Source organism: Camelus dromedarius, chromosome 32 (genome assembly GCF_036321535.1).
Source record: "Camelus dromedarius isolate mCamDro1 chromosome 32, mCamDro1.pat, whole genome shotgun sequence".
NCBI classification, from domain to species: domain Eukaryota; kingdom Metazoa; phylum Chordata; class Mammalia; order Artiodactyla; family Camelidae; genus Camelus; species Camelus dromedarius.
In genome coordinates, this window is record NC_087467.1 from 9,022,633 (window position 1) to 9,049,648 (window position 27,016).

The window sequence follows — 27,016 nt, forward strand, 5'->3', positions numbered from 1 at the left end:
AGAAAAGGCAGGGAAGTATCAACTACACTTCAATAAAAATTTTCTTTAAAGATAATAAAATAATTCAATTATCTTTTTTTGAAAGGCAGAGAAGATGATCTAACAGGAGTTATATTTCCCTGTTTAGCTCAAGAGAGATGTTATAAAGGAGAAGGGAGACAAGACTGAGATAGCCTTAGTTCCTGTCAAAGTTACATTGATAATAGCCCCCCCCCCCCCAAAAAAAACACAGCAAAAATATAAGCAATAAGTTATGTCATGTTAGGACAGCCTGTGTCCTCCAAAACAGCTCCATCTTTTCCCGTCTCCCTCTTCCCAAGTGGAACCCCACTCAGAGGAAATTGTCTGCTGCCACGTAGAGCTCTCTTCTGTGTTACCTGGGCTAGAAAAGTGTCAGTACCATCCCGCTTTCACTTTGCCATCCTCCCCCCAACATGTCACTGTTTTGGGGTATTTTCACTTTTCTATGTAATTTTCCTTTAAGGTGAGAGGTTTGGGTAAATAAAAACTCGGCAGCAGGTTTGATTTCTACAAAAATAACAATTCTGACATCTCAGGGTGTCATCTGTCTCAAAGCTGTTCCCAGTGAGTCTAAATATACCACTGGGCTTTCTCATCATTCAGCAGAACTGCCTTGGAGATTTGCACCCCTGGGGGTCTGGTCTAAGCCATCTATAAAGCTCTCTCTCCTCTTACAGATTTTTCTGATGGGAAAGTGGCTGAATTAGGCTGGGAGCTGAAGCGTTTGGCTCGGTTACAGCTTGTGTGGGGCTTTGCTCTTTCTCTCTCTCCAGACACCTGCTTCTTTCTGACTGTCATTTCACAGTGTTCCTAACTGCTGGGTGTACAATATGGTCCTCAGCATCCCTGATGAATCCTGCCCTGAGTTGTCCTCCGAGCCCTGCAGGGGCCGGCCTGTGTGGTTGTGGCTCTCAGGCTTAGGGGGAACAGAAATAGACTTCCCCCTTCTCTCTACAGATCATACTCCAGCCTACAGAGATCGGAGTCTTTTCTGCAGACTAGTCACAGTTGCTCCCCACCCCCATTATTTACACTGGTGATGAGTACGTAGAAATAATTTCCAAAATTAAAAAAAAAAAAGGAAACTAACACCAGATGAGGTGTCATTGTCATCCCAGGAGGAGTATTTGGAGCAGCTAATGATGCCAAGGATAGGCTCTATTGCCATGAGCCAGCTGCCTGGCCACGGAAAGTCACACAGACATGCAGGATTTGGGGCTCCTCTGAATGAAGAGCAGGCTAGGTTCCCACTTTTTTGGAACTAGTATACCTAGCTGGAGATGTAACGTGAATTACTCAGGAACTCTTGAAGTTCTGACTTGGAAAAGTGGATCCCAGCAATGCCTGTAGGGCCTTGGGTCTCTCAGCCTGCACCCCCCGGAACCCAGCTCTTGAAGTCATAATGACTCGCAATGGTCAGAGCCCTGGTCTTTTCCATTTCTGCTCCTTGACTCTAACACCAGCAGGAACCGTCCTTGAAACTCTTCGTCCAGCTCTCCGTGACGGTCCTCTCTCCTGGCTTCTCCACTCCTTCTTTGTCTTCTTTGGCTCATCCCTGCTGTGTGAGCCTGAAGACTCAGTGCCTGTTTCTCCCCCCCCCCCCCGCAGCTCCGTCTCTCTGTCTCCATAGAAAACCCAATCTTCACAGCTTCCACTGTCCCCTCCCACAGGTGACTCTTTACTCTTGACCTCTCTCATCCCAAACTTCCTCAGCACGCTGAATACACTTCCACTTTATTTTATTAATATCTCAGCTTCCACTTAATGAAAGAAAAAAAAATTTCCCCCTAAACCGTGTGGTGTCTGTTTTTGTCATAGTCACTTCGGTCCTTGTCCCAAACCACCACATTGGTTGGACTTTTTCTTGTTTGTGCCACTGTTCCCAGGGAAGGGCTCAGGCAGACTTCCAGAGACACGTATGAGGGACGAGCGATAAGGGCTCAGAGAAGGTGGTTTCCATGTATGAAGCACTCAGTGCCAAGCACCACACTGGACTCTTTTTCTAGGCGTATTCCATGTGGTCCTCAAAGCCTACTGCCCAATCAGTGGGAGGGACCATGCTCAGCCCAGAGGTGGGACCTTTCCCCTCCTCCTCTCTGGCCACCCTAGGACCGACCCTGCACTTTAGGAAGAGGGAACGATTGTCAATCCAGGTTGCCTTGTGAGGGCAGCTCCCTTGGGGATTTTGTGGCTGGAGACTCGCGTGCCTTTCCTTCTAATTTGCTCCCCACTTTTTGGAGTTGCAATACTTGGTTCTGGAATGCCTTCCCTGCACCGTGAAACCTTGGCTCTGTCTGGGGGAGGAGTGAGAGATACTTGGCTAGTGTAGGCTTTGGCCCTGAGTCTAAAGGAGAAACAGAGAGACTGGGAGCCGGGAGGAGTTCACTGTGCCCTGACCAGGGACAGCTTGGGTCTGCCGTCCGGCACGCATTCATTCGTTGTGTCTGTCTGTACTGCAGAGGAGCGCAGGGCAGCAGGCTAAAAACACAGCCCCAGCTCTCACATGTGACTGGGAGAAACGCACTTTATACAGCTCCTTGTATAATTCTCACTTAATTGGAATTGTGATGAAGTGCTACGAACGTGTGGCGGGCAGCCCGAAGCCCTCGTCTGCCAGGGCCCTTGGCTGTGCTGTCTCCCGGCTCTATGCGTGAGGAGTCGCAGTGCAGGGTGGACACCGGGCAAGGTGCACGCCCCGTGGGCTGGAGGGATGTCCATCCAGGGCAGCAGTTTGTTCCGGTCCGTCCTCGGCTCACAGCCTGGCAGTAGGTCGAGTCCACCCACCTGTCTTCCCACCTGTCACCAAGCCCATGGGGCTCTCACTGTTGCTTGTCATTTCCATCCACGGCTCCGTGCTCAGGTGTTCTCAGCATCTCCATGGTTCTTCGCCTCCCTCTCCCACCTCCACATCCTCTAGTCACCCAAAGCCCAGCCCACGCTCAGGGTCTCCCCGGCGCCCCAGTTTCTCCTCTACCCCAACAGTACCTTTGTGATCACTCTCTCCTCTAATAGTTAATACCCATTCTGTTCAGAGTTGTTACGGGGTTCTCAGCCTCCATGTGAGCAGAAGCAACATCACCTGGAAACTCATTAGAAACAGTCTCAGTCCTCAACCCCACCCACTCATCTACCTCCTGCCCTCCTTTAGAATTAAATGCTGTGTTGCCTTATTTTCTTGTTTGATATTCCACGTATTAATATTTTACTTCCACAGTGAGATCGTAAATCCACTATTTTGCCCACATTCATCTTTTTACACAGTGTTAAGTTTAATATACACTTGGATACGTCCCTGAAAGCCATTATCAGTTTTCACCAATTTCCATATGACTAGGGATTTCAACTTGGTCGGCTTAGGAATCCGTGGTCCGCATAGAACAGTGGTAAATTGTTCACAGTCTCTGAAACCAGTTGAGAAGTTCTTATTGTATGGAGAGCATAACACAGGGAGGGCTGTTACCCCAACACCATTCTTTATGGGTTCAGTGTGGGAGAGAAATGTTCTTGAGATGATTAGAATTTTGCTACCCCCAAAATGAATGGTAATAGAATTGACGAGGGTGGAGGGGTGGAGACCTAGTATGACATCAGTTTGATGAGAAGGAAAGAAGGAGGCACAATTTTTTTGTGAGCGAAAGTGCTCGATTAGGTTGGAAGGTATTTCCCATTCACCTCAAAGGCTGGGATCTGGTTACGTCAGAATGTACCTCTGTGGGGACCTGTATGGAATTTTGAAGAGCGGGCTGGAAGGCAGCTGTTGTTTCAAGAAAGAATATTTTAATGTATTGATCAAACCCAATGCTTGACCTGTGAGACATTCACACTTTTGCCTTCTTTTCTTCTTTTTTTCCTTCCCTTCTTTCCTCCTTAGCTCTGTCCTTTATCCTTTCCTTCCTGGTACATTAAACAAGTGTTAAAAAAAAAAAAAAAAACCACTAGGGGTAGAGTTTTCTCTCTAAAAATAAAAGTGTGGGGGAAGAGTTTATTTTATCCTGGTTCATCCTGATAGTCCTTTACCCTCCCATCCTCCGCTATGCAACCATTTAAATGGATTTATTGTCCCTTTTCCTTCGAATATGTTTTTTACAGAAGTGCAGTGGTTTGTGTGCAAATATTTTAGATTTACATACGTTGTACTGTTTTAAATCTCTTGTTTCTTTTTTCCTTCCCACACAGCACTGTGTTTTTTATTTATTTATTTATTGAAGTTTAGTCAGTTTACAATGTTGTGTCAGTTTCTGGTGTGCAGCATAATGTTGCAGTCATACATATACATACATACATATACATACACATACATATATACATACATATACATAAAAGTTTCATATTCTTTTACATTATAGGTTATTACAAGTTATTGAATATAGTTCCTTGGGCTCTACAGAAGAAATTTGTTGTCTGTCTGTTTTATAAATGGTAGTTAGTATCTGCAGATCTCAAAGCACTGTGTTTTAAAGATCCGCTATGTTTTTAAAGTCCATTCTTGTTTTACGATGTGTTTGGATGCTCTCCCAAGGACGGGCAGCAGGAATCATGTTGCTGTGAGGATCCTCATGCATCCTCCTTACGCTCTTATTTGAACACTTTTGGAGGACAAGTGCCCAGGGGTGGAATTACTGGGCCTTAGAAATATGTAGAACTCATTTGACTATCTAGGGCCAGATCACCCTCGAAAATGGCTGCCCCAGCCTGACTCCCACCACAGTCCAACAGGATTCCTTGCCCACGTTAGGAACTGATCATTTTTGTCTAATAAGTGTGAAGTAATAGCTCTCAACTTGCATTTATGTGACTCCTCAGCTTCCTGCCGCGTGCTTACTAGTCTTTAGAGTAGCTCACTTAGTAAATTGTTCATCTTCTTGGCCCATAGTTGTGTGGGCGGTGGTGTCTCTTTTAGTGATTTGCAGGATTTCCTCAAATAATTCAGATTTAAATCTCTTTTCAGTTTTAGGCTTTGCACCATCATCTGTTCTGTCACTTCTCTGTCAACTTTTCCCACAATATCTTTTGTTGAACAGAAATCCTTAGTTTTGGTGTAATCTTTATTTGGCCCTATGGTTCCTGCTTCTGAAGTCCTTCCTTGTCTACAGGCGGTGTCAGATAAGGATTCATTTTTAGTGTTTCTCTGTACAGTGAGCCAGTTCTACCAACACCAATCGTTGATAAATACCATTTCCAGTGTCTGTGTCATGTAATGTAAAGATGTCTTCCATTTCCCTAATCCTCTCGAATTTCACTCATTCCTCAAAAATGTTTGCGTAAATCGAAATGACTCAGAAGGCTAGGAGAGTAAGCTGCTTCTCAGTGACTAGAAAGAATAACACTCAGGAAAACAATGTCAACACACCCTTAATTCTGGCCTTGGAAAGTTTCAGCTGGACTCCAGGTGGAAATAAGAGTGTAATTGCTGGAAGAAGCTATTTGTTGACATTATTTGTTCTACTTACAGGGAGTTGACCATATCAGCCAGTATAAATTCAGGTCCCATCCCACTATATCCTATAGTGATTAGGTTTATCAACCATCTAGTCATTTTAGATTTATGAATTATTTACAGAGCATGAAAAAGAAACATGCAACCCTACCTAAATTAGCCATGTCTTAAAAATTGGCTAGGCATTGGAAAAATTCAAGTGTACGTAAGTAAAAGACAAAGAAACATAGAGACTTCTAAGTATTTTTCTCCCCTGAAATCTTGAGTGCCTTAAATATCCTTAGCACTTTGCACACTGCCTCAGAGTAGGAAGTAAATAAATCATATTCTTTGAACTGTTGTATTAGTTTGGCTAATAGTTGAAATAGGGAGAGGGAAAAGAAACTCAGCCCTTATTCTTAATATTTATTGAATCCTGATGATACAGGAAAAAATGTGGGGCAAGAGGATGGCTGTGTCCCAGGTCTCGATTGAGCCCCTGGGACATGCCCCGCCAAGTGTGGGTCCTTGGCTTCGTGCAGGAAAGAATTCAAGAGTAAGCCACCGTTGAGTAAAGGTAGATTGATTCAGAGAGATACATACTCCATAGACAGAGTGCAGGCTGCTCCAGAAGGCAAGAGAAAGGCCACGAGGTGTGGGGGTTGTTAGCTTTTATGAGGTCGGTAGCTTCATATACTAACAAGTAGAAGGATTATTCCAATTACTTTTGGAGAAGGAACAGGTATTCCCAGGAATTGGGCCACTACCCACTATTTGACCTTTTATGGTTAGTCTTGGAACTGTCGTGGCACCTGTGGGAGTGCCATTTACCATGTTAATATACTGCAGTGGGCATATAATGAAACTCAAGGTCTACTGGGAGTCAAATCTCCCGCCATCTTGGATCCCAAGGTCTACTGGGAGTTGAATCTTCCACCGTCTTGGTGTTAACTGCTGTGTCTTGAATGGCTGTGCCCTGCCCACTTCCTTCCTGTCTCACTGACAATAAGAAAAACACTGTTGATCATCTTATTATTAATCGAGTGCACGCTGCTCTTTGCTGAGTATTCTTGTACACACACGGTTTAATTTAATCCTTGCAACAATCCTGTGGAGTAGGTGTCTGTTTCAAGTATTCCAATTCCTGTTTGTTTTCACTGATAACCTGTTTTCTTCGTTGTGAGATATCACCACCTTAGTACAGTGAATTTTCTATAAATAGTCTTGTTTACAAGGCTAAATATGGTTTTTATCCCTCTTCTAGGGGTCAAATATTAATGAAGACAGTGCTAAGCCTCTGTATCAAGAAGGGTATAATCTACCAATTTTCTGGTGATTGCATGTCTTATTTCATTGATAGATTTTTAGCCATCATTTCCATTCAGCATCTATATAGGTTCTTAAATGTTATAAATTCTTATAATAGCCTTCTAACATCCCTGGCACTTTAAAGGTTTGGGGATTTTATTTTTAATAAAATTCTAAAATCAGAAAAAGGAAAAAAAATCGAATGTCCTTTTAGTTCAGTTTCAGAAATCACAGTTGCTGACTCCTTATTGTTCTTTTTAAACTTTCCCCAGGGATTTAGGTTCATTCAAAGCCCGATCTGACATTAGAAACAAGAGTATTTTTATCTGAAATGTATCTCTATGCTCTGACAAAGTCACTCCCCTCTGTAAGAGTCCTTTTTCTCTCCAGCCTTGTTTATCCCATCAGACATTCCTGCCAGAAGAAGCCCTGTGTACATAACTGCCCTCGTTGGACGGAATATTTTCCTGAGCGCAGCCCTGCACTCGCACCACGGCTTGTTTAACATGGAACAGGCACAAACCTGAAAGTCACTGGAGAAGGCTCCGTAAGCTCCATCTGCGGTGGATAAAAGTGGAGGCCTTTGGATGAAAATGAAGCATTGGAGGCAGGGAGCCAGGGCAGGGGCATTTTGTCCCCAGAGACCAAAGCAAACGCGAGGAGGAAGAGTAGTTCTTTCTCGTGAGGGGGTGGCGGGGAAAACCTTCCGCTGGTTCTGGAGGGTCGGACCGAAGCGTGTATTTACCGTTTGAAAGCGTGCCCTTCGTGAAACACTTGCACAAAAATGGAGCCCCAGGTCTCAGGGCAACAGCCTGGCGATCGCTTCTCCTTATTTTTTTAATGAAAAGAAAAAGATTTAACAAGAATGAGGGGCTCTGGGTCATGCAGGGCTTTTTCCCTTTTAGTTTCCGTTTTTTACTGCGGTTTTGACTACATTCTAATAAGCGTGGGTCTCTCATCTGCAGTCACTGTGGTCACAAATATATTAGAGTGATTGTATTCTAAGCTTGAGACATTTTAATTGGAATTGCTCTTTATTGAGGAGAAGGTTCAGTAGGCAGCCTGTCTTAGAAACGATAGATACCATTTGCTAACTCCCATCCTCTGTGTTTCCCAGAACCGGGTCTCTACCTGCTCAGCAGTGCTCCACACAGACCCCCCCCCCATCTTCTGTATTTCTTTCTCCCCTCTGCTTGCCATCTACCCGACTACCAATTGTGCCCCTTTTTAAAGCTTCATCAAATAATGCTTTATAGTGGGTCCTCCTCTGCAGGAGTTTTGCCAGGGTTAATACAAGGAGTTAACACTTTTCTCCTAACCAGGAACACACTCAGAAGAACATCATGATTACACGCCTTTTCACTCTGACAAGTGTATCTTCGTCACGTCTGACTCCCCTCTGAAGTTCACTGAGCCCTTATCCTGTGCCACTCATCACGTTAAGCCCTTTATGTATGTTTAATCAGCCCAGGAGCTGATGCTGGGGTTATTGCCCTTGTATTGTGGAATTGGGAGACAGATGGAGGTGTAGAAGGTATGACTTGAGCAAAGTTGCACAGTCAGAGGGAGAGCCAGGATTTCAGCTCCAGAAGTTCATGCGCTTAACCATCGCGTGAAGACATAGAAGCAAAATGATAACCAATGAGTACGTGTCAAATCAGCGGGTCACAACCCTTGGGCTGAGCCATGAGAACAGAGCGTGCCTGGCTCCGGGGGGTGTCACGCCTTAGCTCTGCTCTTGTATCAAATGCAAGCCTTTAAGGGAGGGGTTGCCCTGCTGGTACGTGTGTATGTATGTATGTATGTATACATACACCCATACTATTTTTATTTTTTAGAGTAGTTTTAATTCCACAGCAAAATTAAGGGGAAGGTACAAAGATTTCCCATATACCCCCTGCCCCGACACGTACACAGCCTCACCCATCATGAACATTCCCCACCAGAGTGGTACCTTTGTGAAAACTGATGGACCGATGTTGACACATCATAGACTCATACACAATCTTTTCACTGCCCTCAAAATCCTCTGTGCTGTGCTTGTTCATCACTCCCTATCCACTAATCCCTGAAATCCACTGACCTTTTTCCTGTCTCCGTAGTTTTGCTTTTTTCCAGAATGTCATACAGTACGGAGCCTTTTCAGATTGGCTTCTTTCACTTAGGAATACGCATTCACGTTTCCTCTACGTCTTTGTACGGCTTGATTGCCTTGCTTTGGGTAGCTAAAAAATTTGGTGAAAATGTACCCCTAACCTTTTAAAGAAATGCAGTTTTAGGACCTACATGCTGTGTTTTTATTTTATGTCTTTGTTAGCTTTTCCATCTTCGGGTCCATGCGCTAAAGCCAAGGTGGGTTTATTTAGGTAGTTCGGTTTATTTATTTATTTAAATGGAGGTACTGGGGTTTGAACTCAGGAACTCATGCGTGCTAAGCATTCGCTCTGCCACTGCACTGTTCCCTCCCCCCTACATCAGACTTTTAAAAAACCATTCGTGTTTCTGTACATGGCGTTTTAATCACTTCAGTTTTGGCCTGAAGGTTCAAAACTCAATCCCTTATAATCAAGGCCCCCGCCTTTTTTTTTTTCCTAATGAAAACCACAGCTTGAGCAGCTGCTTGTATTATGGTCTGTCCTCCGTGGTCCCACTGGTGTGTGGGAGTTTACTGTTGGACGGTGGAAAAGGGAGCAAATGAGAATCCAAGAATGGGGTCATGTTTCAATAGAGGAATAATGATGGAATGTTAGAATCCTTGAGTGATCTCCTGGCCCTCCCCACACTTTGGACATGCAGTTTGGCTCTCTTTTTCCTTTTTAAATACTTCCATCAGGCATGGAAGAGAAGCATGTATCGTAAGAACCATAGTGTTGAAAACTCCTAGACCTCAACTTTGAACCTCTGCAGAATGACCTTCATTTTTGCCTGTAGTTGTAAAGTAACAACACAGCTTTAAAGTTTTGTGTTGTGTTCGTCCATATGTTGTCTGTCTGCATTGGGGTGGCCTTCCTTTCCTTTGTCTGGGTTGAAATTGTGTTTATCTGTGGGTAGTGTTTTTTTTTTCCTTGCATCAATTTCTGTGTCTCATTTTCTTTTTTCAATCTGTTTCCATATCTCCTTTTCCCCTCATTCTCTCTTCCCTGCTTCCCACGTTCTATGAACCTTTGTTTTCCTCTTCATTTTTTATCCTATATGACTTTTAAGTTCTCCAAATAAAAATCAAAGTTTTAGTTTTGTCCTTCTTAAGTTTTTATTTAGATAGCTAGGTCATTTTCTATTTCTCTAAAAGGATCTTACCTCAAATAAAATTGCTTTTTACTTACTACAACCTTAATTTTTTTTTTTTTAATAATGTGGGGTTTTGATCCTGAAAGGAGGCAGCTGCTTCATCCTGGCAACTAGTTCCAGTGCCAGAGATTAAAGGGAGGAACTGGGTTCTGTTTCCACTGAATGGGTGAATTATCAGTGACACCATGCACTTTCCCTGCATCAGTCACCCTAAGTTATCCTGAAGTGAAGTTTATCACATCATCCATTGCCGGGGTCACTTGGGGGATTAAATGAAACCATCTGAGTAGCCCTCCAAACCCCATCAAAGAAGAGTTCATGGCATATATAAATAGTAAATAATGCTTCTTCCTCCTGACTTTGAGAACTTTTTTCAGGAACATACAAGGCACGGTGAGCCCCTCACCCTGTGGACCTCTTCCTGAGGAGGGAGGTGTTGGCGGTTTGGGGAGGCAGCATAATAAAGGTGTGCTTGGGGATGAGAACACCTGAGTGACAATGCTGGACTTGCTGTTGACTTGCTGTGACAAAAGGCGTGTTCCCTAATCTCTGACAGCTTCAGTTTCCTCTTAGGTAAAGTCACCAGTCGTCCCCGCCCAGCACCGTGGCTGGCTGAGCGAGAGAGTGTGTGTGTGTGTGTGAAGGCCTTTGGAGTGAAAGCAGGCTGGCTGTGGAGTCACCCTGAGATGGCTCCGGTCCAGAGGCCAAGATGCCTCTTTTCTCTTTTGTCTTTCCGCATACTGTCGAGCCTCTTTCTTAAGAAGCCAGTCATTTGGTATGTGATGCTGTCTTCTGATTCTTCGTCAGCGCTGGCATTTAACATACTTTGGCCTTCAGAGTCAGGCAAGACCTACGGGTATCCATTACCATGTTTAGGCTGAATATATGTGGCCGGCCAGAAGTATGAGCAGCTCCAGGTATGTGCAGGTAGAAGGCTGTCAACTGTATGGGTCTTAAGTGAGCTTGCCCATAAGGCTTATGCTAAAAGCTGTAAACAGAGGCCTCCCGCTCAAAGTCATCGTTTCAGTTTAAGGGAGTAGGAAGCACTAAACTTCCCACCTAAATTTCTGGACCGTTTCCTGACTGGTATTTACCCAACTCACATAGCATCTCATCAGTCAGTACTGTTCCAAGCCCTTGCTCAGACCACAGCTACTCCCTCCTTTCTCTCAGAAACCCAAGGTAGTCTCTGGGTTACATGAGATTTTCATTTGAGGGAACCATTAAAGACCATTAATAACTGGATGTGTTTACATAAAAAGCCTGATTTCCTGCCTTTGGAAATCAGCATGTGTTGGAGCTGTGAGGTTCACCTTTTTATCAGTTTTCCAGTTCGTAACATTCCTGGCCATGTAAATATTTCATTTTGAGACTCTGGGAAAAAAATATTATATATATATATATTTCTCCTGCTCTACACGCCTATTCTTGAAATCAGGCATTTATTAAGTCTCTGGTAGGGACTCAAACTGAGCTGTCAGAGAAGAAGACGACATGATTCCTGCTGTCAGGATGCTTGTGGTCTAACTAAGAGAAAAATACAAAAACAAGTGAAATAAGTAGGGACTAGTTACACATTAAACTCTGGTAATAAACGCGAACAAAGATCAGCATGGGCGGAGGTTGTGAGGGAGAGCTTCATGGATGACACTGGACTTGAGCTGATACTTAAATTCATTCCCTCATTCAGCTGTTAGTTATTAAGTACCTCCTATGTGTCTTGCACAGTCTTGGGCACTGGGAATAAAAAGATGATTGACGTATCCTCAGCTCTTTTTTTTAAGAGAGTTTACTGTTTAGTTTACAAATAAGAACGATAAAATATACATGCTTGGATAAAAATCTGTAAATAGACAATGAGATCACTAAAGAGTGTGATCAGTTATACACCTAAGATAAGATTTTTTTACAGAGTAGGTGATGAGTGAATTGGTTTGGGGTGAATAGCTTGGCCAAACCTGGGAAGAGAGGAACGGTATTCCAGATCTTGAGTTTGGTATAAGAAGAGGTACCATTCACTGTGGCTGGATCTAGATGGGTTTTAGCGTGGTGAGAGGAAAGTGGAGGTCAGATCTTGGAGGGCCTGTGTATTCTCTATAACGTTAAATTTTATAGGGGGTGGAGGGCCACCTAAGTCCTTTAATCAGAGGGTGAAAGGGCATGCACCCCCAATCTGTTCTCCACTGCCTCCACCCTGCTCCACCCCAGAAGCTGCCTGGTAGGGCTAAATCAGCAGACTCTCATGCCCTTTGAGTCCCAGCAAAGTTCAGCCAGTGGATAGACAGCCCCAGCAGGACACGGGCAGGTCGAGGGAGGAAGCTGGTCAAGGTCTTTACATTCTCCAGCTTCCTCCCTTGAAGGATCACCAGGGAATGGCTACATCTTCCCTTCTCAAGACGACCTTATTTACATAACCTTCACCTTCCAGCAACTAGTCCCTCCCCTTGGCCCCACAGGCCTCCGGTGGTGACCTCTTCTCCGCTACTATCCCTAGTCTCTCACCGCGCTTCCCCAGCAGCCCACCCACACCATCGTCGGGAGTCCTGTTGTAAATAAATCCTCTGCAAATTATCCCCATTTAAAATATGATTAGAGTTTAATTTTAAGCAGTGATGGAAAGAATAGTTTCCTGGAATGGAAGTCAAGGGGCAAAGCGATCAACTGGTAAAACTGGCCAGGGAGAGAGATGATGTGGTTGGAATATGCAGTGGTGGTGGAGACGGGAAAGGGAATGGAGTTGACTCGACACCAGTTGGATGTGAGAGATTAGGGAAAGGGAGGAGTCGGGGTGGCCACCCAGGGTTCTGAACTTGGGTGGCTGCTTGATTCAAAAAGGAAAGGATGGGTTCAGTTTTGCATGAGTTGATTTTGAAATCTTTGTGGGAAAACTGTTGGAGATACGCTCCGGGTGTTGGGTAGACCAATGTGGAATTCAGGAGAGATGGCTGGAGGGAAGGCTGGTGTGCCATCAGCTCATAGCTAGCCCTTGAAACCAAGGGGATAGAGGAGGGCCCCCAGGAGAGCCGAGAAAGCAGGAGAAGGAAGACAGTCGTGCAAAGAACTTACACGGGCACTAGAAGGATTCAGAGTTTTGCACACACTGAGAAAAGAGCATGAGCACAGGTGAAGGAAAGAGAAGGAGTACTGATTACACAGGTGGTGGGGGAGTGTTTACAGAAGCTGAATGGAGCCAGATTACAGAGGGACCTGAAAGCTAAGGCAGAGGAGCCTGGGCTTGGTGGTTAGAAATTAAAGAGCTATTATACGTTCATTTTTTTATTCATTTCTTCTACACGTGTGTATTGGACACTTAGGTTCTTAAGTGAAATGAAAGCCATTCAGGTTGTATTTCAAGACAAGTAAAGTGATGGTAGAAGGGCAGAGATGGAGATAGCCTTAAAATCCGAAGCGGTAATACCATTGTGAAATGATAAGGGTCGAAACCAGAGTAGTAGCCGTGAGTGCTGAGGGCAAAGAAATCTCTAGGAAAGAGAGGGAAAGACTTAGGGAGAAATGAGTACAGGAGAAGAAAGATGAAGCTGGCCCGCTCCTTCCCATCGTTACATGTTAGCAAGCATGTTCAAATCCGAGACCTTTTTAGGTTCCTTCTCGTTTATGATGATTGTGCCTCATAAAATTTCTGATAGTTCTGAAGAAGCAACTGGATGCAATGAGAAATACAATTTTCCCATTTTTCAACAAATAGGGAAATCATTTGCATGGTGTGAGATGGCTTGGCTGATTACAGCATGTGTCCCAGCATGAAACAGTTTTGAATCCAGGTCTAGTTAAGTTCAAGGATGGAGTTTCAGAATTGAAAGCAAGGGTCTGACCACTTGTTTTGTGGAGATTGAGAAATAAATAGAAATATCCACAGATGGTTTGTGATGAAATTCATTATTTTTTGGTTGATGATTTCTTTCTGTTCTTTGGCTTTAATTCCTATCTGTCAGTTACATGTTTGGAGCCTTTGTGCTGAGATTTGTTCTTTCCCTGTCTTTTTGTCCCAATTCCACTCCCCTCCACCAAAAAAAAAAAAAAAAAAAAAAAAAATCATAATTTAGGAACTCACTAGAAGTGATGTCAGGAATCAGATTGTAGAATAAGAAATGCTGTGTTGTATTTCACATTTATGTTTTTATTTTTCAATTATGCTTAAGATGAATAGACATTTCAAAAATTGGTAATAAACTGAACAGAATGTGAACTATAAATTAATTATCATAAAATAATTATATCTACCTTTATAATAAAAATACAATTAAAATCTCAATGAGGTACTATTTTTCACCGATCAGATTGGCATTGATGATAGGAAAGAATTTGGCAATCAGGTGTTAGGGAGAGATATGAGGAAATACACTGGTCATGGGGGTATCACACGCTCTATGAAGGTGAGCTTGACAATATCTATCAAAGGTGAAAATGCACTTACCCTCTGGCCCAGCAATTCCACGTGTAGGCATTTTCCCGCCAACGTACTTGCATTAAGCACGCCAAGCCTTCGGTACAAGGATATGAACTTCAGCATCAATGTGTCTGCACAAGATTGGGATAAATCCGGATGCCCGGCAGTAGGGGACTGGTTAAATTAGTTTGCACAAGGTGGAATACTGTGTATCTCTTACAAAGAATGAGTCTGGTTTTTATGGAGTGATAAAAGAACTGTGTGGAATCCTACTGTTTTGAAAAGAGCGGCATTATGTGTGCAGACGGACTGTATCGGATACTATCTCTAGTGGATGTTCAAGAGAATTACAGTGCTGTGTCTGGGAGAAGAGCTAAGGATAAGATTGGAAAGGAGACTTAATTTTTACCCTATACTCTGTGGTACTATTTAATATTTAAGTGAATCTTTAAAACTCTTCACATCACTCAAGAAAAGGGAAGCTAAGTGGTTCACCAACACCAACCGCATCGGTGAAAGGTTCAGGTAAATGAGTTTCCATACATGGCTGGTGGAAGTGAACATTTCCATATGCTTTTTTAAAACTCAATATATTGGCTGGTGCAGTTCAAAATAACAAAATGCGTATCTTTTACCTGGCCTTCCGACTTTCACATTTCAATCCTGTAGAAATTCCAGCTGGCATGCATCCATAAAGTTGCAAATGCAAGAGCATCTGTAAAGTTAGATCTTGAGTGTTGGGTGTAGATTCCTGCCCAGGTTTATTTACTTCTTGAAAAAATGGCAACTGGTTTGTTGTTTCTGTCACTTGAGAATCCTCATTTCTTCCCATTCAGAAAAATGGCCCAAGTGATTTTAAGGTCCAGTTATTAGAACCATTTAGAACATATTTCGTTTGCACAACTGACTTGAAACCATCTAACTTAACGTTGGCGGGCTGTCTCTAAAAGGTTCAAGAGACGAAAAGTAAGAATTCCTTCCTTCATAAGCGCCTGCTTGGTGTCCTGGGTGACAGGACGCTGGGTACTAGGCGGAGTAACACAGTCACGGCCATGGCACTTTTAACATTCTGGGACTCTGAACCATTTTTGTTCATTTTAGCCATTTCGGAGTTGCTTTGACATTCTGCTGACGTTTTTGTTGCTTGCTTTCTTATGTTATAATTTTGTGCCGGTTTCTATGACGTTTTCCCACTCCCGGGAGAGGGAAGCGCCAGTGAAATGCCGTTGTTCATTTGAGTTATGGGCCCGCAGGTGGATACAAGAGGCCTGGGCTCTCGTTTTGTTTCATTTTATTTTATTTTATTTCCACACAAAGTCGGCCATGGTGCGGAAGGGAAGGAGAGCAGTGAAACCAGAGCCTTGGAAGGAGATTTACCCCAGCAGCCGCGATGGGGACAGGGAGGTAGGGATCGCGGGGAGACCACGTCTTCACCAGGAACGCAGAACTTACTTCCCACCGACCTTTGACCGCAGCTTCCCAGCCAGTCACAAACGGGACAGACTTGAACTTGACCGTCTCTGACTTGCTTTGTTATCTCTACACTTCTCAGCATTGCTTTCTCTTCTTAATTGGCAAAATTTGTTCTTATTTTCCATTTCTGACAAGTGAGATTTTCCCTCTAAAGGAGAGTGTGTGTTCCTGTAGACCCTTGAGCATCTTCTCGGTGCTGGAAACCTAGTCCCCTCAGCTAGGACCTCGGGCCTCTCAGCTGTGCGTAAGGCATCTTCTCTACCGAGGTACATCACCGTGGTTCTCTTGAGGGACACACACCGAAAAATGGGTATTTAATGGAAGACAGCTATTCCTTGCCAACATGTTGATTATGGAACGTAGAAGCACATCGTGAAAGCAGTGCAGTTATAGCACCAGACTCTGTTTTCACATATTGCCCTCAGTTTACGTTCAGCTGTGATCGATGATGATCATGGTGCTGGATTCGTTCCTGGGAGTTTCAGGGTCCTGCAGACAAAACAGCCCTCACAATGGAGATGTTGTATGAAATTATCAAAACTGTTGAAAGACAATGCAGTTTCCTCCCTCTCTGGGAACAGGGTTTTGACAGTAACATCCCAGAACAGATGTTTCGGCAATCTCCAAATGTTTTTATTTGGTGGCACAAAGACTCTGTTATTCATGAAACGGTCTGTTAAAAAATTAGTTCCTCCCTGTGGGGGTGGTGGGAATATGTGTTATGTAAATTGATTTCACATTTGGGCGGGTCACTGGCTCTTAACTCTTTAAGTTGGCTCCAAGATTTGACTCTGACAAATTGCGACTTCCAGGCGACGGCAGCCACAGAGAACAGAGCAACACAATAGCTCAGCATCGTTCCCAGAGCCCTGCAAGTTGACTCATCCCAGAGTGTCGTGTTCTTTTACAAAAGAATAGAGGCTAAGTAAAAATTCATAGAAATTTGGCCTCATGAAATCCAGTGAGAGGATGTGGGCGTGTCTGCTTTTCTTGCGTGTTATTTTCCTAATACAATCCCCGTCTGCAGCTTACACGTCTTGGTTTCAGACTTACATTTAAAGGGAAAGCTGCCGTTCTCAGATGAACATGGGGTCACCTGAGGCTGTGGTTTCTACCACCTTACAAAGGATGTCAGTGCAACTATTTAGGAGTGTTGGAATAGAAACAAGAAGACTGGTCATTCTCATTTCTCACGTCTTGTCTTCTCGCCAGTACCCTGGTCTGTGCTTTCCTCTTCTTCCCTCAGCACAGAGGTCAGCAAACTGTGGCCCTCGGGCCAGATCTGACCTGCTGCCTGTTTGTGTCAAGTTTGATTGGAACACAGCAGCTGTAATTCGTTTACGTATTGTCTGTAGCTGCCTCTGAACCCCACTGCCGGAGCTGAATGATTGTTAACAGAGACCACTTAGCCCATGAAACCAAAAATATTTACAGAACCAGTTTGCCAACCCCTTTAATAGGAAGTTGCATATGTACTGTGACCCAGTATTTAAAACATTGCATTAAGACATTTGATATATTTAGATTTTAAAGGTATTTGTGGGGTGTAAGAAATGTAAAATAATTATTTGGTTTTAGACCATTAAACATATGACAGGAAAATGTTTAAAATAATAACGTATGTTCACAAAGAAACACATAAACTAAAATCTTCCAGGACAATGTGAAGAAACTATATGGAAAAGAGGAGAGAGAAGTTAACGGACTGGATTGGATATTCAATAAACCGTTGAAAGAATGAATTGAAAGGCATCAATTTTTCTGATGTACAGCATGTTCAGACATGAAAACATTGGTCATATTTAGCTGCTGCTTGTGTGTGTGTGTGTGTGTGTGTGTGTGTGTGTGTGTGTGTGTGTGTGTTGTTTAACGCCTTTATTGTGGTCTGGTTCCTGTACAGTAAACTACACATATTTCAGATGTACAGTTTGATGAATTTTGACAGATGTGTACACCAATGAAATCATCTCCGCAATCAAGATAGCTAACATTTCCATCACTCCCCAAGAGGTGCAAATTTCCAGTTCCCAACTTATCCCTTCCCACCCCCTTCACCCTCTGGTAACCATAAGTTTGTTCTGTGCATCTGTGAGTCGGTTTCTGTTTTGTAGATAAGTTCTTTTGTGTCCTTTTTATTTTAGAGCTGCTAATTTAGTTCTTATTCTTTCATCTGGGTGTGTTAATTCTTCTCAGAATGGTTTCTTGTAAGTGCTCCCATGCATGTGTGATTCTGAAGTCTCCCTGTCCATGAGATGACAAACATGGGTGAGACTAGAAGGTTCGAATTTATTCAGCTTTACTACAGACACAAGGGCTATACCAAATGTGATTATTCATTTGGTCCCTATGCCAAAATATATTTGAGGCTGCTAATAGTAAAAGATCACAGACACAAGAGAAAAATAACTAGAGAATGCTTTAAGAACAAGCGCCCAAATTGAGAGAGAAGAAAAATGGAGTGAAGGGAATAGATGTGGTTTATATCAGGAAACCCAGGCTCTATTATTTGAACCAAAATATCAGTGATCATGACACACAGGGCAAGAAAAAGAACATATAAGAGTTCTAAAGCTCTTATTTCATGAGAGGAGACATCCTATTTTGTCTCTTTTGCATGATCTTTTTTAAGGACAGTAACAGTATCTGCAGCCAGTTTTAAGGGAACACAGAGATGTTCTGGACCCGCAGGAACACAGCAACCACTAGCCACACGGGCTTTTGAGCCCTTGTCATGAGGCTAGGGTGAAGGAAGGCATGCCGAAAGTGTAAAACACGTGGGATTTAAAAGACTTGATGTAAGAAAAAAATTAATTAATGATTCTTCTAATTCAGATGTATTGGTTTAGACAAAACGTATTATTAAAATTAATTTCACCTCTTTTTATTCTTTTAATGTGGCTATTAGAAAACATAGAATTGCATATGTGGTTTGCATGGTATTTCTGTGAGGCAGCACTGTTCGATAGGGTAATGTCTCATTTAATATGGAAATGTTAGGACTTGGTGGCACATCCTTGGCCTTCCTGGGTGTGTAGCTTTCAGGTAATCTGTTAGCTCGGAGATTGAACATCTACAGACCACTTAATGAGTGCTTGGCATACATACAGATTCCCCCTGTCTTGGGAAAATTTTTCTCAAATATTGATCAAAAATTTAAAATAAACTATTTCATACTCATGGAAAGAGACTCTATAGGCTTTCCTAAACTGTACTTGGTTTGATGATAGCTTGAATTGGTTCAGGTTCCAAATCTTCTAACAAATGAGAAAACATAAATCGCAATTACAGGTAGTTGGACATGTTGGCAAATATCTGATGTCTCTGTCAGATGGTTCTGGGTATTCCGACCAAATGGACCTATACATTTGAACTCTCAACGTTGACTGCTTTTGTTCCCTTGTATGTTACATCCCAATGCTGAAAGACCTGGAAGATAATTTCAACTGCTTATCTAATCTGTTCTTTGGGTGGCTTGGTTCCTGAAAACTATTTCTTGAAGTTCTGAACATTATTCATATTTGAATGATTGTTAGGCTCACCATTGCTTTCTTTCTCTGTTGAGTGAAAACATTCATCTATTGTTCAGAAACAAACTTTGTATACAGTAATGGAGTTCACATTTTATTTACATCTTTGAAAACCTGCAATTACTTCTGTGTTGCTTCATTGTTTGCCAATCCCAGGACTCAAGTAATTTTCTTGTATTCAGTAAACACTTATTAAGTACCTATTGCCTGCAAGGATTGTGCTTCCCTGAATTTAGACGTGTTGAATTTGGTGCTAATGGGACTTCTAAGTATAAATATCCAATATCCAGGCTCTTCAATATGTCTATAGAACTGAAAAGAAATGTTGACTATGTCAAATATATTTATTATATAATTATACAGACATTTGCGCAAGAAAATTTCAAATGTTTAACTTCACTGATCTTCAAAAAGATGCCAATTAATACAGGAAAGAGATACTATTTAACACGCATTGAATTTTAAAAATACTCAGTGATGGCAAGATTGTGTTCCAACTTAGCCTCTTGGTATAAATTGTATAAATTGATGTATAAATTGATTTAGGTATTTCGGGGAACTATATAGCGATGCATGGTAAACATAAAGAATTGTGTGGTACCCTTTGATTTAATAATCTCACTCTAGAAAATTTATCCCCAGAATGTGAACCAAACGACAAAAGAAAATCCCTTCATAGGCCAGCAGCCCTGTGAAGGGGCCCCACTTTATATTCCCAGTTCTCCTTTCTCAGGCTCTTTTAAAGCCAGTTCAGTCAGGCTTTGGCCCATCTATTCCACGGCTTGTATCAAAGTCCCCAATGAAATACAAGCTGCTTAATCCAGAGGTTCTCGGGTCTCATTCACAGTCCTGGAGGGAGCGACTGACATCACTCCCACTTCTTCTCCTTGAGGCACTTGAATCACCAGGCTTCTAGAATGTACCACTTCTGGGTTTCCCTCTTACTCCCCTGGCCAGTCCTCAGGCTCCCAGGACTCAAATCTGAGACCTCTTCTCAGTCTACATTGAAGCCTGTGGTCATCATCGTTCAAGTATCGTGGCTTTAAATATCATCCGTGTGCTGATGACTGCCAGATTTATTATTTCTGGCCAGCCCGTCCTCCTCGTCTCCACACTCATATGTCCATCTGAGAGCTTTCAGGGTATTTCCATTTGTATGTCTAATGGACGTCTCAGACTTCACCTGTCCAGACCCAGCTCCCAGTCTTACCTCCAGATCCAGTCCCTCCAGACCTGCCCATCTCACTTCATGGCAGCTCCTCTCCTTCATTTGCTCAGGCCAGAGTCTGGACATTTCCTCACGACTTCCACAGCCCTGCTGTCTCTTACTTGGATTGTTGCAGGGGCCTCCTAACTGGTGTCTATGCCTCTGTGCCTTGCACCTTTAGTGTGTTCTCCACATGGCAACCAGAGTGATTCTTCTGTGACATTGGTTAGATCACCTCTTCTCCACCCACACCCCCTGAGGGCCCCCCAGCCCACTCAGGCGAAGAGCCACCAGTTCTTCAAAGCTGTAAACAGTGCAAAGCCCCCATTATTTCTTTAAACTTTCTTTCTCTTTCTTCTTAGCTTTTACTCAGCCCACTCCAGCCACACTGGTGCCAAATACGCACCAACCCCTCCTCCTGAGGGTCTCTGTGTAGACTGCTGCCTGTGTTTAGAATTGTGAGAGCTCACGGCCCAGCCCTGTCAATGTCACCTCAGCCACGCCTCCTCCGGCTGCCCCGCCCTCCCCAACACCCGCGCTCTATTTTTAATAGCACTTCTCACCTTCTAACGTATACTCTACTCGTTTATTGTTCTTATCATTTGTCTCCTGCTGAAGGCCAGAGATTTTTAACTGGTCTATTTATTGATTCATCTCCAGCATCTGGAATAATGCCTCTACCTAATAGATGCGAATATATATATATGTTGAGAGCATAAATGAAAGTATGAAAGTTTCCCTATGACTGCCTGATCCCCATGGACGCGTGCAGAGATCTGCCTCATCATAGCTTTTCGTTCCTTTTCAGCTTCCTCTAGTGTTGTATTGTAAACAGCATTCAGAAAGTGACCACCCAGAAACAGTGTGTCGTGGACTTGGCTGTTCAGGGTCTTTTATTCCAAACTGAAAACAACTGCTCTAGAATGCAGCAGCGGTATCACAAATATTCAAGCAGCTTAATAGATCCTTGACATCTTTAGGAATTTGTTCTTCGGAAATCCCCCATATTATGGATACCGCGAGAGTATGGTCTACGCTCATGCATTTCATGCACAGCAATAAAAAGGCAAGAAGGAAGCCGCGTGCTGCTCCAGATGCTGCGTGGCTCACTCGTTGGAAGGGAGCTCGTCCCCTGGTCAGCCTCCTCTGCTCAGGCGCCACGCGTGGGTCGCGGCAACATCGCGAATTAGAGCAGCTCCCGAGCCATCAGCCTCGCCCGGGTATTCTTGAAACCAAGGGTACCTGTGACAGCTGAGGGTCCGCTACATTCTGTTATGTTTGCAAATTTTTTAAACACTAATTTTTAAAAAATCAACTCCCCCAGGTCACTCGACCTTGGTTTTTAGAATATAATATGTGAGGGCATTATTACAACTAAATGACAGCTTGACTTACCGTTAAAAACAAAATGTTATAAATGCTTATTTATAACAGATTAAGTTTTCACGTCCAGATCATGTCGTGAGTAAGCATCCATTCAATTCGATATTGAGCCTCTGGTGACAAAGTCTGAATGTAAGCGAAAAAAGAGGAAAAAAAATCTGCTTTCATTTTTAAGCTGATTCTTAAATATATATATCCTAGTTCAAGAAAACCTTTTGCCATGGTGACTTTTTTTTTTTTTTTTAATGATAACGCTCAGAAGCCTTTGACAAAGCAGAGTGGGAGTAAGGAAGGGGGATGCTGTCGCCATGGTGACAGCTGTCCAGTGTAAACATCTCACATCTCTTCCGTTTATCGTGTATTTTAGGGCAATTCAAGCTACTGGAACAAGACCGAGATATAAAGGAGCCAGTGCAATATTTCAACAGCGTGGAGGAGGTGGCTAAAGCATTTCCTGAACGCGTGTACGTCATGGAGGAAATAACATTCAATGTGAAGGTAGCTCTGAAAGAAACAAATATTTATCCTCACTAAAATGATTTAGCTTTCAGGTCATTGTGTACACAGTGAGGACTCATCTGTGCCAATTAGGAGGTTCCATCTTCCTAAAAGGTTGGTGTCAGTGGCCAGAAGTACTGTAAGAACTGTGCTGTAGCCGAGCTGACCCCCTACCCTCCAGCTTACTTAGTTAGCATTAGCTTTTGCTAGAATAACTGATAAGGCAGATCAAAAGGTGTTTTTTTTTTCTTTTTTCAAATTTGGATTTTATTCCCTAATATATAACAGTGTTTTGGCTAAATCCTCTGTGAGGCTAGATGCTCTAATTGTAGGAAAAAAGACATATGGTGAATCTAATACCAAATACGTGCATGCCCTGACATCAGCATATATTCATTCTAGTCTTTGTTCTAGTCCGTATCAGTGTACATAGGGACATGGATGTATCGACTTATTGATCCTTGTTCATCACAGAAAAGCTGAATTTTCTGGGCTGCGCTGGTTTTGCCTTCTTAAAGGGACAGTTCCGTCCCCTCCTATACAGTGAGCAGGCTCCTTGACTAGCCTTGCTGTTTAAGAGGGACTAACGAAAGAAGCAGTGCCACCAACCGGGTCCAACCTTGTTGCCCAGGAACCCATTGCGTTTTCTTCAGCCGTATCAACCATTACGCTGACACATTTGAGAAAGTGTTTACATTGAAAGGATTTTCTGTTTAAACCTCATTTCAGGAGGAAGTCCAATTGAGTCTCTGTTCTTGGAATATTTCAAGATTTAGGGGGCAGACACTGGTTTCTAGGACTCTATGTGAAAAACAGGCTGCACAGCATCTGGGCCCAAGAATGTGACAGTGTCTTCGTGGGTGGGTGTCTCCAGTGCACTCTCAGGGAGGGGGAACATGCCCAAGACATGTCCTTACTGCAGAAGGGATCTGCCCATTTAGCTGGCTAAGCTAAGTCATTCTTTCCTCCAGCTCTAAAACACAGCTGCCATAGTCTACTTCCTTTAGTTTTATTATTAAAATGAGTGAGAGTTTGTATTTTGTAAAATTCTTTATTAACCAAATTATGCTTGTGTTCAGAAATATTTATAATTTTTAACTCCTTTGGCGGTCCAGTCTGTGAGACTTGAGGATCACGCATATTCATTCACCTTGAAGACTTGTGAAAACGTACTCATTTGTAAACTTTTTAAGATTCGTTGGCCATAAATTAATCAAATCCTGTTTCATTAGTGTCTTGATATGATTTAAATCTCTCCTTAAAGCTTAACATTTAAAATTAACTAAATGAAAAAAAAAAGTTGTTTAAAAAGGAAAAGTTAATACGCTAAAAGTCTCCTGAAAACATTTCATGTGCTGGTAAATGACGAGGATTCAAGCATAAAAAATTTTTTTGTTATTTTTTTAATTTCCTGAAGTATTAAAATCTAACATTCAGTCTTTGGTGGCATATTGTTTACATAAAAGATTTTTTTAAAGATGCCTCTAGGAGCTTTTTTTTTATGAGTTTGTATTAAATCAGCAATGAATGAAAGAATAATATTGAAACCAATACATCTTGATAGTTTTTTTCTCACAGAATACTATGGTTGGCTATATTGATTAAAATGTCAATAACAGAGGTGCCATTTAAAAGTTTAACACAACAGTGTGAATGCACTCAACACTACTGACTTGTATACTTAAAAATGGTTAAGATGGTAAATTTTACGTTATATATATTTTACCACATTTTTTAAAAAGCAAAAAAAGGGAGGGCTTCAAAGGCACAGGTAAGTGTAGAAGCTTGTAGCATCCAGAGAGCTGGTCGGATTTGGGTTGAGTTCTGTGCTTTACATACATAAATATTTAATACCTCTAGTCTATTAGTCATAAAGTTTTAAGTTACCATCACATCCAGCTGCACTAATCATTGACATCATTCACTTTATTAAAAGAAGAATCAATAAAGAGACGTCAAGAAATTTACGTAAAGTAATAACACGAAGGTCCAAGTGCTTAGTGAATAAACACCCACGTATATAAATAAACTAAGGAGATTTTGGGGAAAGATGTCTGGATACTGCCTGGATTTTTTTTTTTAAATGTTGGATGCCATGGTCTTCTTTAAAAATTGATTGCAGTGTGCAGTCTATGCAGAGCTTAATTCGAGAGCTAATCAGGGACAAGAAAGTGCTATGTTTGGGTATTATGTCCCCTGGAGAGGGATAGAAACAATGAAAAACAGTACAACCTATTCACAAATATAGCTGCTATAAATATTTTTAAATGTCATGTGATGTGAAGTATTATAAATATAGTTATTATCCAGGAAGCAATTTTTTAAAAGCTAGGAGAATTCAAACCTCGTCGGAAAACTTCATCCTCTGCCTCCACTTCACATACAGCATAAATCAGACCTAGAGGCCAGACAACTAAAGCAATGACTTACATTTAAGAACGGGCATCCGACTGGTATCATGATAGTCAAAATACACAAGTGTGTACATATAGTCATATATATTTACAAGTGCAGAATGCAATGAAGCATGATAAGAGAATGGAGTAAAACAGAAGTACTGAAGGAACAAGAACTCTCATTTTGTTATTTTCCAAAAGTATAACAAAGTTTTACTCATCAAGAAAATGAAAAAAAAAAAAAAGGAAAAAAAAAAGAAGAAGAAAATGGAAGAATGCATGGGCAGGTAACCTCTCACTGATCATCTGTGTACATTTCCTCCAGTCCCTCCTAAGCTGATGGCATGTGATGTTTTTAGAACAGCGGTCACCTGCCTCTTTCACCACTTTTTCCCTCTATAATAGCATCCCCTTCTTGGTTTCCATGGTGAGAACTTTGTTTTGTTTACTTGCTTTTTAACTGTTATAGGCATTTCCTTAATTATCTCTTTAAGTTTTCTCAACAACTATCTATTCTCATGTTTACTTTCAAAGTCAGAAGATCTCTTAGTTCTGAGTTGGTCATTCCAACTGAAGGCTCATTCCTCTACCCTTTAAAAAAAAAAAAAAAAAAAGCTGCACCAATGATTTTCAGTATTCCGTCTTTCTTTAAACAAGCAGCCAGGGTCTAAGGGGCACCTCGGACTGCGTACTGTAGCTCAGGCTTTGGATTAGGAGCTGAGGTCAGACGTCAGCTCCAGGCATCAACTATGGCCATGGTCATGTCACATGACCCCTACACCCAGGTGTCTTCACCTGCAAAATGGGCAAAATGGGAGATGAGACCACATACCACATACGTTTGTCATGAGAGTTAAATGAAGTAATGCACTCACGTGCTTTGCAAACATCTAGTACAGGGACTGGCTAACTACGGTCTTGGGACAGGGCACCTATTTTGCAAATAAAGTTTTATTGGAACACAACCACCCCCTCCACTTAGTGTTGTCTGGGGCTGCTTCCAAGACACAGCGCAGAGTCCAGTGATTGGAACAGAGACCATATGGCCCGCAAGCCTGAAATGATTACTTTCTGGCCTTGTAAGAAAAAGTTTGCCAAACCTCTGATTCAAAACATAAAATCCAACCAAAAGAAAATTCCCAACACAGATTATTTCACTTACTCTTTAAAAAAAAATTTTTTTTTCCTAGCACAGATTATTTCACTTACTCTTTTTTTAGTACTTTGTACTCTGTGACTGAGTATTAATGGTACACTGCATATGTTGTTGTTGTTTCAAAACACCCTTTCACCTCAAATACTTTTTTGGAAACTTACTATACCAGTACCTAGTGAATTATTTTAAATGTCTTCCAGCCTTTTAAACCCAGCCCAGTCATGATGAGAAATTTTCCCACGCATATATTTTCCGCCATCAAAATGATGACAAACAAATTAAGTCTTAATGTAAGTTCTGCCTTTCCTGTGACATTTGTGGAAAGAGGTTGGGGGAAAGGCAGCCTTCTACTTGGCGCTGGGTGACTTGCAGCTCTCCTTAATGGGGAAGAGGCATCCTGACCTCAGTGCTGTTGCCCGGAACCCTTTCCACATTAAAATCACTGCTCTGGAGTCTCGGGGAGACCAGATGCGCTAATCTGGACACTATAACAGTGCTATTTTCATTTCAGTTAGTGAGGTCCAAGCTTTCAGCTCTTCCAGCTTAGATTGCCCCACAGGCAAAATGATAAGTTTGCATTGTCTTCACTGGGGAAAGTGCCCCACTCAGAAACTGTGAGATTTCAGTCAAATGTGGAGTGTAATCACGGCTTCATCCCGCACAGACCTCTTAAGAGCCATTACCCTGTGGGCTGGGGCGGAGCTCAGGTGACGGTCCTGTCACCTGCACATCAGCTCCAGATGACTGGGTTTGGTACCTGTTTTTGGCAGCGTCTTGCCACAGAGCTGCCTAGTGTAGGGGGAAGGATTTCAGGGTCTTTTTTTTTTTCATAAGGTAGAGAATCATAAGATTCAGAGATCTGGGGTGATGCTAAGCTTCTCAATACTGAGAAGCATGACCAAGAATAAAAATGATAAAACATTATAAATAATCTA

General features: G+C 42.3%; 1 protein-coding gene across 1 annotated transcript in view; it reads left to right on the plus strand.

The window, feature by feature from the left end:
- The window catches only part of GAREM1 (GRB2 associated regulator of MAPK1 subtype 1), a 163,547-nt gene that overhangs the window by 112,008 nt on the left and 24,523 nt on the right, over positions 1-27,016 (plus strand). The window contains exon 3 of the mRNA XM_064481520.1: positions 22,399-22,529. Coding sequence (XP_064337590.1) covers positions 22,399-22,529 — 131 coding nt within the window. The remainder of the gene's footprint in view (positions 1-22,398; positions 22,530-27,016) is intronic.